Raw genomic sequence first — 17,217 nt, forward strand, 5'->3', positions numbered from 1 at the left:
TGTGATAACTAAAACATATGTGTATAAGATACAGACATTGTTGCAGGAATAATTGTAACATTAAAATACATATAACAACAAAAATTACAGTAGCGATCTTCTTGTCCCCTATCTACTCCTTTGTTTCCATTGCCTGTTTCCTACAGTATGTCAGTGTTTCATTCCCTATCCACCCCTTTATTTCCATGGCCTGCCTACTTCCTGTAGAATGTCAGTGTATTGTTCTATGTCAGACGTTACATGTACTGTGTATTTCACTCTAGAGGTGTCTCATAAATAATTTTTCTCCTTTCTAATTTCTTTTCTGTTTATTCATTCCCAATTCTGGCTATCATTTCCTGATTTACTTCATTGCCTGAGGTCCTATCTCAGCCTAAATACGTCATCATATTATGACAAGAAGGTCACAACCATAATTTTTGTTGTTATATGTATTTTAATATTATAATTGTTCCTGCAACATTGTCTATATCTTATGTACATATGTCTTAGTTATCACATGATATGTTTAATTTTTTATTTTGGCTGAAGCCTGCTGCTAGGTTGCTGAAACTAGTCCCAAGACTTATGTAATATTATTTATTTGATGTATTGTATTGAGGAGTGGACCCTTTTGTCAATTTATGTTTTATAATTGCTCTTCATTAGGGAACACAAATGAAATTTTTACTTATAATTATAGTTGAAAGTGAAGGCAAAAAGTCGTCCACTGCATTCACACTTTTTCTAACCCAAATGCAATCACCTTTCTCAGAAAATTTGTCAAGATTCTCATCTGATATTGATAATATATTTTTTGATATGTGCTGGTAATTATTTATGTGGCCACAATGTGTGAAGGATTTTACCCAAGAAATTTTTTCCTGATAAACCACACATTTTATGCAATAACACGCTGGGTTTGAGATGCCCAAGCTCAAATTCAGTTATCAGCTTCTTGATCTGATGCTCTTCACTCTCTCAAAATAATGCTAATAATCCCTTCCTCGCAGCACTATACTTTTTAACTCCAAAATATTCTCTACAATATTTTGATCTAACTGTACTAGCAGATAATTCAATTTTGTCATCTCCAAAGTGATTGCTGAGGCTGTAAACTGACCTTCAGCTTGCACAAATCATATTTCCTGGTCTAGCATCAAAGAAATTTCGAGCATACCTTATCGACTACCATAACCAGTTCTTTATTACCTTTTCCTGGCTTGTGCATTGCATCCTGTTGGTAGTTGCCAAATTGTGGGATCTAGAATACCACAGCACTTATAATTATTTGTATACTTTTTCTACTATTTTACACTATTTTATGCCTGAAGGCTGCTATCATTCTCTAGTTCCTAACACCAAAACAATCTCCAAAAATCATAACATTCATTCACCATTCCTTGTGTCCAAGTAGTTCGTAAGCTAGCTCATTGTCAAAGAGTGCATTACCCATGTGGTCCACACGCTTACAGTACTGTGGGTTGCATAAGGTTGCTGCATTTGTTTCTCAGTACACAAGGAGGCGAGTCTGGTTCACTGAATTTGTCAAGTTTCTTGTGGTATTCGGAACTGTATTCAAGTTTTTTCTGCCATGTATCTACTTAAGTGGAAGCATGGTAAGTACCAATCATTGACCCTAGGGTTTAACTCTCATGGTGCCAGAGTCATGAGCCATTCTCAAAAAATGAGTGGAACTTGCCAGCATCGCTTTGAGTGACATTCCATTTCTTTATTCTTTTATTGGCTGCTAGACCAAAAATTTATGCCTAATCTTGGCACGAACATTAAAGAGAGTTCGAGTTACAATGTTGTGATGACATTCTTCCCTTTTCTGTCTATTGATAATCTCGAGGAATATTAAAAATTCCACGACTTGTTTACCCACGGCTCGTAAGAACTTTGCATCGAAGTGTAAGAAGACTTGTGTAAAAGAGGAGGAAATTAAAGAACTAAGGAGTCCAGAAACTGTAGTGGAGCCTGTGCAGGATTGTTCTGGTCAACATATATTTCTTCCCAGTTACTCTGTTAGTATCAGCATCATCACTTTCACTTACTTGGTTATACATTTTTTGAAACAGTTTGTTTTCTGATTTGTTGCCAAGTTTGGAATCACTGTCCATAACATCAGAGAGGCCATCTCTTGACTCCCAAATCATTAGCTATACAGCTGCTTATTTTCACTGTCATTGTATATTTTTGTTTACAGACGCAGTTGCCATTGTTAGTATATACTGTATTTTCAATATGCTAGATTTTTGAATTTTTTGGACTTTTTGACACCCTTGAAGATATTTTCAGAACAAACCAAATGCAATTTTTGGTTCTTGTATTACATATGTGCACCCTCCGGTATTCATTTTTACTGCATTTGTAAGTGTGTGCTAATACGATTAATAAAATTTTCCATTTTTTTGTTTTCCTGAATATATTATTTTAATTAATTAATTAACAATTTGAGTAAATAAATTTCATATTGATCTGAAAATTATCCTGAATATAGGTGACTTATGTTTTGCACCCTCTTATAATGTTTCGCTTTCAAATCTTTAAAAGCAAAGGAAAGCCTACATTTTCCATTAAAACAGCCTGGCACTTTCATACCACACCTTTACATTTTTGCTTGGCACTAAAGATCTTAAATAAACCAGAACCGATCACAAAGAATTTTGGCATTACTCCAAATGTATTATGATATGCATCACGAAATTAATGAGACAACCAAATTAACCTCAATTGAATGAATATATACTGATGTTTATTTCAATTCTTTTCTGATGCTTCAAGTGTTAAAATTCTACTGCTGCTTTTACTGATGGGTTTTTCATTAAACGCTGCATGTGATGAGCCTAAATTTTACCTTGATTTGCAGGAACTCTGTAGTGCTTAAGCACTTTGAACTACAGCCGGCTAATTTCGGGAACTACACAGAGGGTTTTCAGTGCAGTGTATGCAGGAGGTACTTCACACCTAACTGTGGAATAAATGAGCACCATCTTATGCATTCAGGATTGAAAGCGCACAGTTGTGCGGAATGCGGAAAGTCATTCAGGCATCGTTCAGAATTGAGAACTCATCGACTTGTTCATTCCGGGGAGAAAAAATACGTTTGTTCAGTCTGTGGGAGTCGATTTAAACTGGAATGGCATCTAAGTAAACATTTGCTTACTCATACAAACGAGAAGTCGCATATTTGTTCATACTGTGGGAAGGCTTTCGCTCTTCAACGTTACTTGAATGTTCATTTCAGTGTGCACACTTTGAAACCTAATAAAAAACGGTATATCTGTAATACCTGTGGAAGGGCTTTCTCTCAAAGTAAATCTCTTAAGACACACTTCTGCATTGAAAAGTAATTTTATTGAACACTATGGAAACTAGGACAGCTTTTTATTGCAATTTTCAGAGTTTCATATACATGCGAGACCTCTAAAGAATGTATCGAACTTCAAGTATTTGGGAGTCACACTACAAACTAGAGGTAATTCTCAACCCTCATCAATGTTAGGAATCGGAACCATCGACAGCATACAGAATTTGAACAAGTTGTCTATCAAAACAGTCTTCAAATTATCTGACCTTAAAATCTCGCCCTTGATCATCTAAGGTTCAGTAATTGTATGGACACATCTAAAAATGAAGCAGTTTGAGCAGCTAGAAAAAGTGATAGCTACATTTCTGAAAAAGGCACTAAGTGGTTTGAAGTATACGCCTTCAAGGCTTGTGTATGTGTTAAATCGTGAACATTTCTACGTAAAAGATCTTCATTTTCAGCTACCGCTATCAGCTACACCAACATATCTACAGTTCATAGAGAAATTAAGAGCAAAGAAGATAGACATACGGAGCAAATTTTACTCGGCGGATGCAATGATTTACAAAGACTGGCAAAGAGGAGGATATGAGCTCACTTGATTACATGCTTTGCAATAAATGCATTTCATTATGAGTTCTTAAAACTAAGGAAATCCATCAGCCAGACACGGACTGTGAATGTGAACATTGTGGTAAGAGCTGTATACGTTATCATGCCGTGATTTGTACTTGATGGCATGAATCGCTAACAGCCTTCTACATAGATGACAAATGTTGTGTATTAATGTAAATTTCCTTTGGCCATTGGCTGCAATAAAATATATTATTCTTGTTAGCTATATATTGCCTGCATATCCTGAATTACTGTGGACACTCTTAATCATAATTGCAAGAAAGGTAAATGATGTGCTTAGTTTAAATCAGTGTGCCAAAGTGCTCAATCATACTTGTTGTTTAAGCTAGGAACTACTTGTATATCAAATGCAGAGGTAACATAAGAGTAATGAATGCTGTAACTTATTTGTAGAATGTGGTTCTTTGAGATCTGATCAGTTTATGTATTGATGGGACAAAGAAAAATCTTGCTCGATGTGTGGTACTCGTCTGTTTTGAAAAATACTCTCAGTGTCAACTCATTATAGAGGCACCTTGTTACTGTGTATGTTGTTGGAAGACTCACCATTAGAAAATATTTGACTGGTCATGAGAAGGTCATACTAAAGGAATGCTGCATACATGATATTTGGTGAAAATATTTGATCCTACATGTAGCCCTACTGGTAAATATTGTACTTTTTAGAAACAAACCACATTTTAATAATTCTGGCATGATACCACTCAGATGAACTTGTTGGTGGATAACATACGGAACCAGGAAATGATTATGGGGCCAGAGCATGGGAAGGATCTCAGGTAGTGTTCAGTTACTTATTGGAGCAGGTACAGAGATGGATAGTATCGCAGGGCGAATAATAGATGGTAAAATCTTTTTGACAATATTTATTAAAAATATTCATGTAAGTTACCCTGCAGTTGAATCTTCAAAATTAAATTTGCAGTCAATATTTCCAAAACTGCAAAATTAAAATATCGGTGCTGTTGTATTCTGAGATATCCACTTGAGAAAATGTCCAAAATAAATATAACTTTCTCAGAGATTGTAAACACCCTACAGTTCATCTAAGACTTCTCAAATGGATTTAAATACCAAAATACCACATTGCACATAGGATTTCACTAAACCAAATTTCTAAGCTGCGTAAAATTTCAGTCCATTACTTGTGATGCAAACCTACAGTTTTTCTATTATTTTTAAACATAATATTAACACACACTTCCATTAATACTCTTATAGTTCAAATAAAAAAATTTTCAAACACTTGCTGTATACTCCTACAGTTTGTCTAAGTTGAAAAAAATGAAATAGTGCACTTGTAAACCCTAGAATTCATCTATGGTAAATTACATTAAGTTATAAATGATTTTAAAGAAGTTATGGTTCAAAAGCAAGACATGAAGTCTTCTTAAATTAATAGGAATAGCAAGATAAAATTCACATGAAGCACTTTTCTGTTGTTGGATGGAGCACTATGATTAACTGAGTGCTTTGTTAAAAGCCAGTTAATGTCTGAGTGGAATTACTCACTCAAAATATAAGAAAATCACCTGGAATCTCCTTATAAGGGTTGGTGAAGTACTGTCCTGCAGCTTGGTGACTGGAACTTTCTGCAGTGTGCAGCCAAGACTCGAACTCAGCACCAGCAGCGTGACAGTCCGTTCAATGAAGACACCACATTACTATCCCTCGTCGACGTCCCTTGCTGGTACCATGATTGAAGAAACCACGTTAATCCCACGCTGGAAATGACATGCTACGGAGTAGAATCTCACAACACTTTGCCAAGATTTCCAATGTTCTTTTAAAGATAATGTCGGAACACAGAAAGTTCAGTTGGCACAAAATAATGGACTATAGAGCTCTCAATTATCATTAAGATTGGTGTTATACACTGACACGAGTCTCAATTCACAGTTCATATTCTCACTTTTATTTTACATTGTTGAATACGCGACTTAGAATATCACAGTCTATGCTACAGTGTGATTCATAAGTCAAGTTAATGAAGTAATGACATACAGTCGTTTTCAAAACGGAAAACACAGTTTTTCACACACACCGTTTATAGAATAAGGATTGGACACTCACAATTCATATTAGTCACTGATTATATCTTAGGTTCAACCGTAGGATAATCATCACAGTCTATGAAACACTTCAAAAAATGTCATTAATAACAGTATTTACAACAGTCTCTGGGATAATAATGTTCATAGATTAAGAAGATTTTATGACTGAATTTGCATAACACGAGTCCGTACGACTTAATATTGTCATAAAAAGTTCTTAACGTTCAGTTAGTTTATCGTGGCAGTAAACGAAAGTTTGAGAAAATACACGAAAAAATAGTCGTATTTAGCCCTGTTATTTGTTGAATGTTAGTGGAATATTATCTCACACGGTTCACAATTGTATGGGAGAAATGCATCTCAGAATCATTTATATGGTCATAAATTAGAAGTTTAGTTATCACACGCAATGTCTTAGAATACAGTCACAGTCAATGACAAAGTCCACAATACCGTCAACGTGTAAATGAAATACTTGAATCTCCAATTACACTTCAATTCCCAATTTCTACTGTAACCTCACTCGGTTAACACACTCCTAAATATTATACAATCACGATTTAGTCTGAGAAAATTTTGTTACATTTCATTCGTTGCGACGCAGTAGAAACTTTACTTGCAACGTCTTCGCATGACTTCAAAGTGCTCGAGTGTAACTCCTACACCTTCGCGGATCGCGACGGAGCATACTGTCATTCTATCATAATCGCAGATTTCACACACTGGCTATAACCTTGGTTCGTTGACCTATTTATATCCGGCTGCGAACAGCGCTCTGAGTCAGGTGATGAAGGGGTGATAACACTTCCCAAATTTCAACTTGTTATATCTTGGAAACCACTGGATGGATTAATTTCAAATTTGCAGGGTTGTACTTTTAAAATATGGGCTACAATTTAGCGTTAGTCTCATATTTATTGATCCAGTCGTTGAGAATCTTAAAAATGGTTTCGAGAGAATTCTAAATGGAGGCAAGCTACAGGCAGTGCTGATGTCACTTGACCTTGCTCCACTCATACGGCCTCCCTCACGCAGTGCAGTGAGAATGAGAACCTTCTCTCGCACAGTTGATTGTGCATCGTAACTCAGCCGTTCACTCATGAATAAAGATTTATAACTCATATGTGCCAGGGCATATGCCTTCCTGGTAGAGTACATTTAGCAGAGAGGGAATTTCTCAAAATCCTTCACTAAGCATGTCAAACATTTCACGCACCATTTCATTTGGCTGAGTGGAAGTGAGGTGGGGGAAGATTTCTTCAGGTGCTTATAGGGCATAAAATTAAGATTTTTTAAGAACAGGATTGTTGTGTGGGATGTCAGTGCGAGAGGAAATTCAAAGTCAACTTGATCTATTGATTACTGTGGCGAAATAAGAGGGGAAAGATTGGTCATCTATAAATAATTGTTGGATAGGGCCTTAATACCAGACAAGCGTCAAGTACTTGGGAAGTAAACTGATGAAACATACCATATGTTCTGAAACTTGATCTGAAAGAAAGAACTGTAGAATGTTGGGTGCTGGAAGACAAACAGACAGGCAGGAACTAAGAGGCGGTGAACTGAAATTTTTGCAAGTATAGTAGGAAAGATGACAAATATATAAGTTATTGAAGTTATCAGGTTAAAAATGAAATTGGAGTAGAAAAGCTTTCAGACATAATGGAGAGGATAACAGAAGTTTGGGACAAGTTGAGAAGGTGAGGAAGGAGGGTTACTAAAGTAAATGATGGAGGTTGTCCGTGAAGATAGGAGAACAAGAGACAGGCTTAGACAAATTTGCTTGGACAGAAGAGTGAAGGGTGCCAGTAACATTCTCAAGTAGCTGGGGTAGGCAAATTGATGACAAAAAGAAGAACCGCAAGGTTATATTTCCAGTTTTATGACTTAAATATGTGCATACCATTTAGTGAAATATTTAGGAACTCATGATTAGGGGTTATTTCTTTAAATTTAGTTTTATTGAAAATGATTGTCCCAACAATACCTTAGGTAGACCAATAAAAAGTATATACCACTAAGCAACCATACACCAAGAAATTTCCTCCTCTCCTCCACTGTTACCATCTCCATCAGCATTATATTTTCCCAATCTCAAATGTTATCTGGAACTATCGTGCAAGGTATTCTCAGTTTCCCAAGTATTATTAAGCCTTTTATACCGTCAATAATATGCAGAGGAGCCAAGTTCACAGATACTTAACAAGACCTACAGGTTCCACAGCTCTTGCAAATAGAGGAGAACAGGGTAAATATGTCCTACAAGTCTGGTATACTCTGCTAAATCTGTCAGTATCAGCAGATGTATTATCATCGTGTCAAGAATGCTCAGCTATGGGCGCGCGGTTGTGAGCTTGCATCTGGGAGATAGTAGGTTCGAATCCCACTATCGGCAGCCCTGAAGATGGTTTTCCGTGGTTTCCCATTTTCACACCAGGCAAATGCTGGGACTGTACCTTAATTAAGGCCATGGCCGCTTCCTTCCAACTCCTAGGCCTTTCCTATCCCATCATTGCTATAAGACCTATCTGTGTCGGTGCGACAAAATGGCATCACTGTCAGTGTTGGATATGCCACCAGGATGAAGCAAACTTCTTCAGGGTTAAAACCCATGAAGTGGTTGCTTATATCTACAAGGGCAGATCAAATTTAAACAGGATTTTTTATAAATATTTTGCATCAGCCGAGAAAACATATAGAGATAATTTTTTACACAGTGTCCTGTTTTTGATAACACATTTCCTCCATCGGATTGGTAAGGTTTTTATGTCATCCTGATAGAAGGAAAAGGGATGTGTGCAGAGCTAGTTGCATGCAAATTCTTCTATACTTGCATATACTTGCATAATCGAACTGCTGTCCTCCTAGGTCTTGTTTGATTGGTTGAGACAAATGGCAATCACAGGATGATAAGTCTGGATTGTATGGAGGGTGTTTCTGAGGTGTACAGTGAATTTCCTCCACCTTATCATGCATTAACCCTGCAATATGCAGCCTTGCACTGTCATGGAGATGAATGATGTTTCGGATCGGATGCCCGTGTTACTTGTTGCGATACATGGCTTCATCCAAAAGGTAGGCTGCATTAATTGTCCTTCGTTTGTGAAGAGAATCTTCCAGCAAAACTCCCGTGGAGTCCCACAAAATGGTTGCAAGCACCTTTCCAGCAGATGGGTCTGTTTTGGCCTTGACCCAACCTGGTTCGTCTCTTCACCGTGGCAGACAATTTTCTGAAATGTAGTTCATCTTGGATGATGGTAACTTATTCCTAAAGCTAAAAGAATTTGCAAAAATTTTTATTTGCCAATCTTCACCAATAATATCACGAAGGGCAATAATGTTGTCTACAGTGATACTTCTCTGAGGTCTTCTTTCATGTTGTTCATTTCCCGCAGTTTCTCTTCCTGCCACAAAATTTTTTTAGCCCACTCATATGCTCGAGTATGCGAAAGTGTTTCTTCCTGAAACTGTGCAGTGCCATCTCAAAATTTTGGAAGATTTGGTGCCCTCTTTTGTGAGAAATTTTATAATGGTGCATTACGCAACGCAACAAACGTATGTACCTCTCGCTCACTCATGCCATACTGATGCAGCCCAGCTCTCCACCATCGTTCACACATGCAGACACCTTCTATAGATACCCCCACCAACAACCTGCAAAAGCTCTGCCTCAGAATTATTACTAACAACAGTGGTAAATTCAAATTCCCGCTTATATTTCTTGTCTTTGTACCAATCTATGAACAAAGAAAGTGATGCATTTCTGATTGAATCTCAAATCAATAAGCTCAAATCAATACTTACATGAGTGGCCAAAGCAATTGGTGCATTGCTCTTCTCGTTGGCTAAATCAAGAATGAACTACAAAGTGTCCAGGCAGGTGACCCTCACGACTTTCAGCACCTCACGAGAAAAGACTCAAGTAATCTTGAAGGCCATTTTGGACTATTTTTAATGAGCAAGTCATTCACCGGATGGTAAATGAAATCTACATTGCTGAGGAAAGTGTACCCACTTTAAAGAAATTTTATACAAAATCACAGACACATATAAATTTTGAAGAAATTCTAAACATGCCATAACATTTGTTGCATTCTTTGATTAGGTTCCAAGAAGACAATCAAAACAACTGAAAAGTGCTGCAGGAGAAAGGCAGTATCAGGAACAAATGAATTGCTTACTTAAGAAATATTCAAAAGTACAGGAATGTGTGTTTTCCAGTTATCTTGTCCTACTTTTTATTTCTCACGTCATCATACAGGTGGAATGACTTTTCACTACAGTGCCAGTTTACACCCGTTTTGAAAGGTATGTGAATGATCAACATCCATGCTGGTGGGGAGGATGGCTATGCCTATGTAAGATCTAAATCTGAAAGGAAACAGGGGATTATCGATATGACATGGAATTCACAAACTATGGAAAGTAACTCCGTGAGAAATTAGAAGCTGCAATTTACTACCCCATCCTGTCATTATACCATTTTCAAGTTTTTCTGTCTTATCTCCAATAATTGATTACAAAATAAAAGTTTCCTATCTCAAGTCCTATCATAGAGATTCTTGCTTCAGATGACGCAGCTCAAAATAGCTCAGTAGTGGAATAGTTGAACCAGGTTTTCAGGTTTATCAATCCAAGAAATTTGTCTTCTTTCTGGTCTTCTTTTGCCTTGTTTCTTCTTGTGAATTACCAGCTGCAGGAGATGATATTTCTCTCCGTGCATCACATGACTGAGTTACTGCAGCTTTCAGATTTTGACAGTACTTAATCTTCTGATTGTGTGGACAGCATATGCCATGCAATAATGATGGACACATCGGAGTATGCATTGATCGGTAAACAACCTCTGGAGAGTAAGAAATTAATTTTTTTAAATTAGTATCATCATTTATAACACCTTAAGAGAGATTTTGAGAGACATGGAAACACATTTCAATCAAGAAAACACTGTAATTTCAAAACTTCAAATGTCTGATACTGTTCAAAGCAAGGATGTATGTAGAGAGTGACCTCACAAGTAGAACACATGTAGCTCGTTTCCTTCCTCTTCTGTCCTAATTGGGTATTGTGTATACATACGCAGCATTGCCTGAGAAGTTTGCACTTCTTTGATTTACTTTGTGGGTCTCATAAAAGTGCAACCACCCCCTGCAGGTGGGGGACCCAGATGTAGATTACACCCACGGTATCCCAGGCCTGTCATAAGAGGCGACTAAAAGGGGCAACCTTGGCGTTGACATGGATTGTGGTTTGGTGTAATGATTACAAGTGACTGTTGGACCTTTTGTCGATGGGAGGGGCTGAATACATTCACAGGTAATCCCTACCTGTCATATAAGGCGAGAAAAAGGGTCATGTGGCCATGGTGCCCTCTTTATTTTTTAAAAAATTCTTTTTGAGGGTTAGTTATAGACCATTTCTAAATTTTTGATGTGTGTGCTCCTCGGAGATGGGCTTCTTACGTGTGCGGTTACACCCAAAAGCCCGCGTCAGTAACCACCCAGGAAGTAACGGGTGGGAGCGCCATGTACCCTTGCAGTAGAATCTGCCTGACAACACAGGTCCCCGCACAGCTGAATGCCAGAAAGACATATTATCATTCATTACTTATTAATTTTTTCTCTATATTTAGTGCTCTGTACACACTACGGGGTATATGCTATTGCAGGTGACTGGAGGAATGGAGTCCTCATGCTCATTGCCTCAGTCATCCCGTATTAGGCATCATTCAACATCGGACCCCAGGCAATACCTGCTATGACCAGGTGGATATTGCCTTGGCAGCTTGGTTCGGCTAGAGAGACCCCTGATCAGAGAGGGGGGCATTCGGGGAGGATGTTTTCGGCCATGGCTTCCAAATGAAGTCGCCCATCCTAAGGTGGTCCCCCATCAAATTCTTTAACTTTTGCTTTGCTTAGAGTTTCAACTCCCTGGGAACATGTGCAGCGTGAAGGAATGGGATCCAGCTTCCCTAGGTTTCTGGTTGCTACCAGAACCAATGGGCATGATTTTAAGCTGGTAAATTGATCCTTTTTAGTAGACACGTTGAAGGTGTCTACGGCGAACTTTAGGATCTCAAGAAAATGCACAATGGCAGTATGCTTTTGAAGACTCGTACAGCACTGCAAGCTGATCAGTTGCTTAAGTGCTACCACTTTGGTGAAATCCTCACCAAAGTGGAGGAGCACTAATCCTTGAATCTGGTTCGCCGCGTATTCTTTCATCGCGACCTTATTCTGAACATTGACGAAGAGTTGATGGAAGACATGAAGAACCATGGCGTGACACACATCCGGCGCATTATATGCAAGGTAAATTGTGAAGATGTTGCCACTGGTGCCTTCATTGTCTCTTTCAAGTTGTCAGTGTTACCAGAGAAAGTCAAGGTAACAACTTATTGTTGCGATGTGAGGCCGTACATCCTGACTCCTATGAGATGTTATCAATGCCAGAGATTCAGGCATATGTTATCTCTTTCAAATCAGTCTGTGTGTGGTACATGTGGAAGAGTAGCTCAAGGTGTGGAGGAGGGTACAACTCCATACAAGTGTACTAACTGCTCTGGTCTTCTTTCTCCTCGGGCTCGGAAATGTCCGACATATCTGAGTGAGAAGAAGGTCCAGGAGATCAAGACCCTGGATGGTCTTTCCTACCAGGAAGCGCGCCGTAAGTTTAACTCCATGTATACACCTGCCCATACACTCAACTACTGCATGATAGCTCAAAGACTCCCAGGTTCGTCTTTCACGACATTGTTACCTATGATGATCGCTAGGTGACTATTGCTCCTCAGAGCAACGTCACTAAGTGTAAAAGCTCGAAGGGCGGACCACCCTACCTTCGACCAACCAGAAGTCTGTGCCAGCTGGCAGTTCAAAGCTGGCACAGCAAGGGATAAGGATATGTGTCCCCCCCTAAGAGGTCAGTGAAAGCCGTGCCCCAGCCTGCAGAGGCGACATCGTCGACCAGGGCTGGGAAATCATCTCCCAGCCCGTCTGAACTAGAAAAGAAGGTGGGGAAGAAGAACATCTATACTGGGCGCTCCTGCACTTCTCCTGCGAAAGGGAAACCATGCCCTCCATCTGGAAGGTATGAGTCTGCGCCAGCAGGTACTCCTGCTCCAAAACGTGTGCGCTCCCCTCGTAGGGAAACTTCCCGCCCCCGAAAAGTGTCAAAGTTCTGGGCATCAACCCTGCCATCTATCGATGACGGGATGGACGTCGCGCTGTCATTTACATCTACAAATGTAGATGTTGATAGTGTTTAAGTTCACAAGGATCTTGTCGCTCATAACCTAAAACTCCTTTTATAGTCCACACTATGGCACTGTTACAGTGGAATTGTAATGGATATGACAGGCAACTTGCTGAGCTTTGTCAGCTCATTAGTGAGTATATGGTGAGTATAGTCTGTATTCAGGAGACAATTTTCAGACCTGGTCATCATACGGTCTTGAGGAATTCCAGACTATACATGACAGAACGATATTATGCTCACTGGGCGTCTGGTGGCGTGGGCACTTTTGTTCGTTCTGATACCTATAGTGAAGGGGTTTCTCTACCCCACTGGAAGCAGTTGCAGTGCAAGTACTGCTGCCTGTCATAGCAACAGTGTGTAACATTTATTTTCCACCAGGCCAGCCTCTTAACATAAATGATGTCACTGATCTTATAGATCAGCTTCCACCCCCCTTCCTCTTGTTGGGTGATTTTAACGCCCATTACCCCATATGGGGCTCTGAGACCCCTTGCCTCCAGGGAAGAGAGCTGGAAACATTAGTAACAGAGCTGGATTTATGTATAATGATCACAGGGGTACCAACTCACTTTAGTGTATGTTACCGCACATATTCTCGATGCAGCCGAACATTGATTCCACTGTTTTGGTGGAATACACACGGTGATCACTGTGACAGTGGCCATTTTCCCATCCTTACTTTGTTAAAACAAAAATACGTCAAGGCTCCTCCTCGATGGATTCTTAAACATGCTGATTGGCCAAAGTGCGCATCACTAGCTGTCTTTAACGAAAATACCAGGCGGACCATCAGCGAGGAAATACCCTTAAGGAAATGGAAATTGCAACACCATGAAGGCATTGGTCGTTTGTGTTGATTTTCAGGATATGGAATGATGCCATGCATGTATGTAAACGATCAAAGTTTCAGACCCATTGGATTGTTGCTACAGGTCTCCCCACGTGATTGGTCGCAGAGGAATCAACTCCAGTATACGGACTCTAGTGTAGCGTAGTTGACTTGTAGTCTGTGCAGTGAAGTGTTCCCCGTCAAACATGCCTCGATGACAGAGAAGAGCACGCTATCAACAACTGTCACCGTTTGAGAAGGCTCGGATAATTGGGCTGTGTGAGGCTGGATTATCGCTAAGGACTGTCACTGCACGTGTTAGCTGACAGGCATCTACGGTACAACGTGTATGGCAGCAGTGGTCAAATGAAGGTACCCACACTCGTAGACCTGTCACAGGCCCAGCGCGACAGACAACTGTGAGAGAGGATCGCCGCATCATTCGGATGGCCCGGATGGAACCCCATGCAACAGCAGCGCAAATTCGAGCAGCTGTGGCACCCCACGTTATACAACAAACAGTTGGTAATCGCCTCTGTGCAGCTGGCTCACAAGCCCGTGTCCCTGCAGAAGGTGTTCCATTGACCCCACAACAGCGACGTGTAAGGCTGGCCTGGTGTCGAGAAAGATCGACGTGGGTTGACGAATGGTATTGGGTCGTCTTTAGTGATGAATTGCGCTTCTGTCTTGCCCGCAGTGATCGCCGGAATCGTGTGCGCCGACGTACCGGTCAGACGGGCCGCCCAGATCTTATTGTCGAGTAGCACTCAGGGCCAAAACCAAGCATTATGCTCTGGGGAGCTATTGGCTTTAATGTGAAATCACAATTACTGCTTGTTGAGGGCACTATGACTGCTCGAGAGTACGTTGATAGGGTACTCAATCCAGTGGTTGTCCCTATAATGGCGAACATTGCTAATGGGATGTTTCAGCAGGACAATGCCCAGGTTCACACTGGACGCATCTCCAGAGAAGCTCTCGACAACATCACAACCTTAGAATGGATCTCCAGATCCCCGGAGCTCAGTCCTATTGAGCATGTGTGGGACATGATGGGTCGACAACTGGCCAACCGTCCTCGGCCACTCACAACTCTGGAACAACTGACCCGTGAAGTGCAGCAAGCATGGGCCACAATTCCTCAGGAAGCGATCCAGGGCCTTATCGACTCCATGCCTCATTGAATTCATCAGTGTATTGCAGCTTGTGGTGGGCACATCCTGTATTGATTGTTGTCGAAACTTGCGATCAGAGGGACCTGAAAGTGTAATCATCGAAGCACAACCGAACACTCGTCCTGCATGTTCAATTGTAGCACTTCTACTGGGTGTTGCAATTTTGATTTTCTTCAGTGTAACTTACATCACCCAAGTTATTCTTGCTGCTACTGAGGAGTCCATTCCCTCCTTCTCAGGGACTACTCACCGAAAACTCATTCCTTGGTGGAACGCTGAAATTGCAGCAGCTATCAAAGAACGCCGTCGGGCTCATAAATGTTATCGTAGGCAGCCTACTGTGGTCATTTTAGTAACATTTAAAAAACTCCATGCTAAGGCGCAAGTTCTTATTCGCCAAAGTGAGAAAGCTTCGTGGGAGAGATATGTGTCATCTATGACGTATCATATTCCATCATCTCAAGTGTGGACTAAACTTCGACTTATTTCGGGTATCCAAGGATCCTCTCCTGTACGGGAATTTCCATTGCAGGCAGTGTCGTCACTGAAACACTCTCGATTGCTAGTCATCTAGCTAGTCATTTCGCGGATGTATCTGGCTCCGGGAATTACCATCGTCATTTCCTTGCTCTGAAGCGGGAGGCAGAACGTCATCACCTTAGTTTTGCCACTCAGTCTCCAGCGGACTACAACCTGCCCTTTACGGAGTGGGAACTCTGCACCGCCTAAGCGCTTTGCAAGGACACGTCTCCTGGACCAGACAATATCTATAACCTGATGTTGAAACACCTTAGTGAGGATAGTCTAATATATCTCCTTTGTGTGTTCAACGGAATCTGGATAGAGGGTGATTTTCCATCTCAGTGGCGAGTTGGCAAAGTTATTCCTGTCCTCAAGCCTGACAAAGATCTTAAGTATACAGGAATTACAGGCCGATTTGTATTACAAAGTGCCTATGAAAGCTATCTGAGAGGATGGTAAATCACCAACTTGTGTGGTGTCTGGAGAAACAAGAACACTTGTCCGAGTACCGGTGTGGTTTTCGAGCCGGTCGCTTGACCACTGACCACTTGATATAGAAGTTGTTTCCTATAGGGAATGTCCAATAACGGAACATTTATGTTGGTATTACTGTCCACTTGGTACGCCTGGAGAGTTCTATCAAATACAGTAGAGACTCTACTGTATTTGGTTCTATCCAGGAAGCGTTTCTCCACAAACAGCATTTGGTAGCTGTTTTCTTTGACTTGGCCTATGACACCACATAGCAATATGGTATCCTTTCCTTCCTGCATCACTTGCCGAGGTCACTTGCCGGTATTTATTGCGAATTTTTTTGTCCCTCCGTCTATTCCATGTCCGAGTAGAACAATTACGATAGAGAGGACGTATTCGCAATACCACCTTCAGGAAAATAGAGTCCATTCGGGAGATAGTGGGTTCGAACCCCACTGTCGGCAGCCCTGAAGATGGTTTTCCGTGGTTTTTTTATTTTCACACCAGGCAAATGCTGGGACTGTACCTTAATTAAGGCCACGGCCGCTTCCTTCACAGTCCTAGCCCTTTCCTGTTCCATCATCGCCGTAAGATATATCTGCGTCGGTGCGACGTAAAGCCAACAGCAAAAAAAAAGTGTCCCACGGGAATCTCTCATTGACTCTAATTTAGTTTGTGTTGCGTATTTAATGTGTTATTTTAACTCATAACTTGAATTCTATGTATGTGTATATATATATATATATATATATATATATATATATATATCTGACTGTCCAGGCAATGCCTTATTCCATTATCACCTCTATTTTCAATTCTTTTATTAGAAAATAAGGCATTGCGAATTAGATCCACTGATCGTTTTAATCTCATAATCATTTTTCATCACCATTTTTTTAAACTCTAGTCAGTGGATACATTTTAATATTTTAATATTTTACTTATATCATGTCTTCCATCTCGTACCATTAGGGGCTG

The 17,217-nt window shown here is 40.3% G+C and overlaps 1 protein-coding gene across 3 annotated transcripts in view; it reads left to right on the forward strand.

Moving 5' to 3' along the window:
• The window catches only part of LOC136885223 (gastrula zinc finger protein XlCGF7.1), a 135,212-nt gene that overhangs the window by 34,363 nt on the left and 83,632 nt on the right, over positions 1-17,217 (forward strand). The window contains exon 5 of one of the 3 annotated variants that reach the window (XM_067157666.2): positions 2,852-4,973. The exons of the other annotated variants lie outside the window; for them this stretch is intronic. Coding sequence (XP_067013767.2) covers positions 2,852-3,335 — 484 coding nt within the window. The 3' untranslated portion in view covers positions 3,336-4,973. Of the gene's footprint in view, positions 1-2,851; positions 4,974-17,217 lie in introns of those variants that run through there. 3 annotated transcript variants of the gene reach the window in all.

Source organism: Anabrus simplex, chromosome 14, assembly GCF_040414725.1.
Source record: "Anabrus simplex isolate iqAnaSimp1 chromosome 14, ASM4041472v1, whole genome shotgun sequence".
Lineage (NCBI taxonomy): Eukaryota > Metazoa > Arthropoda > Insecta > Orthoptera > Tettigoniidae > Anabrus > Anabrus simplex.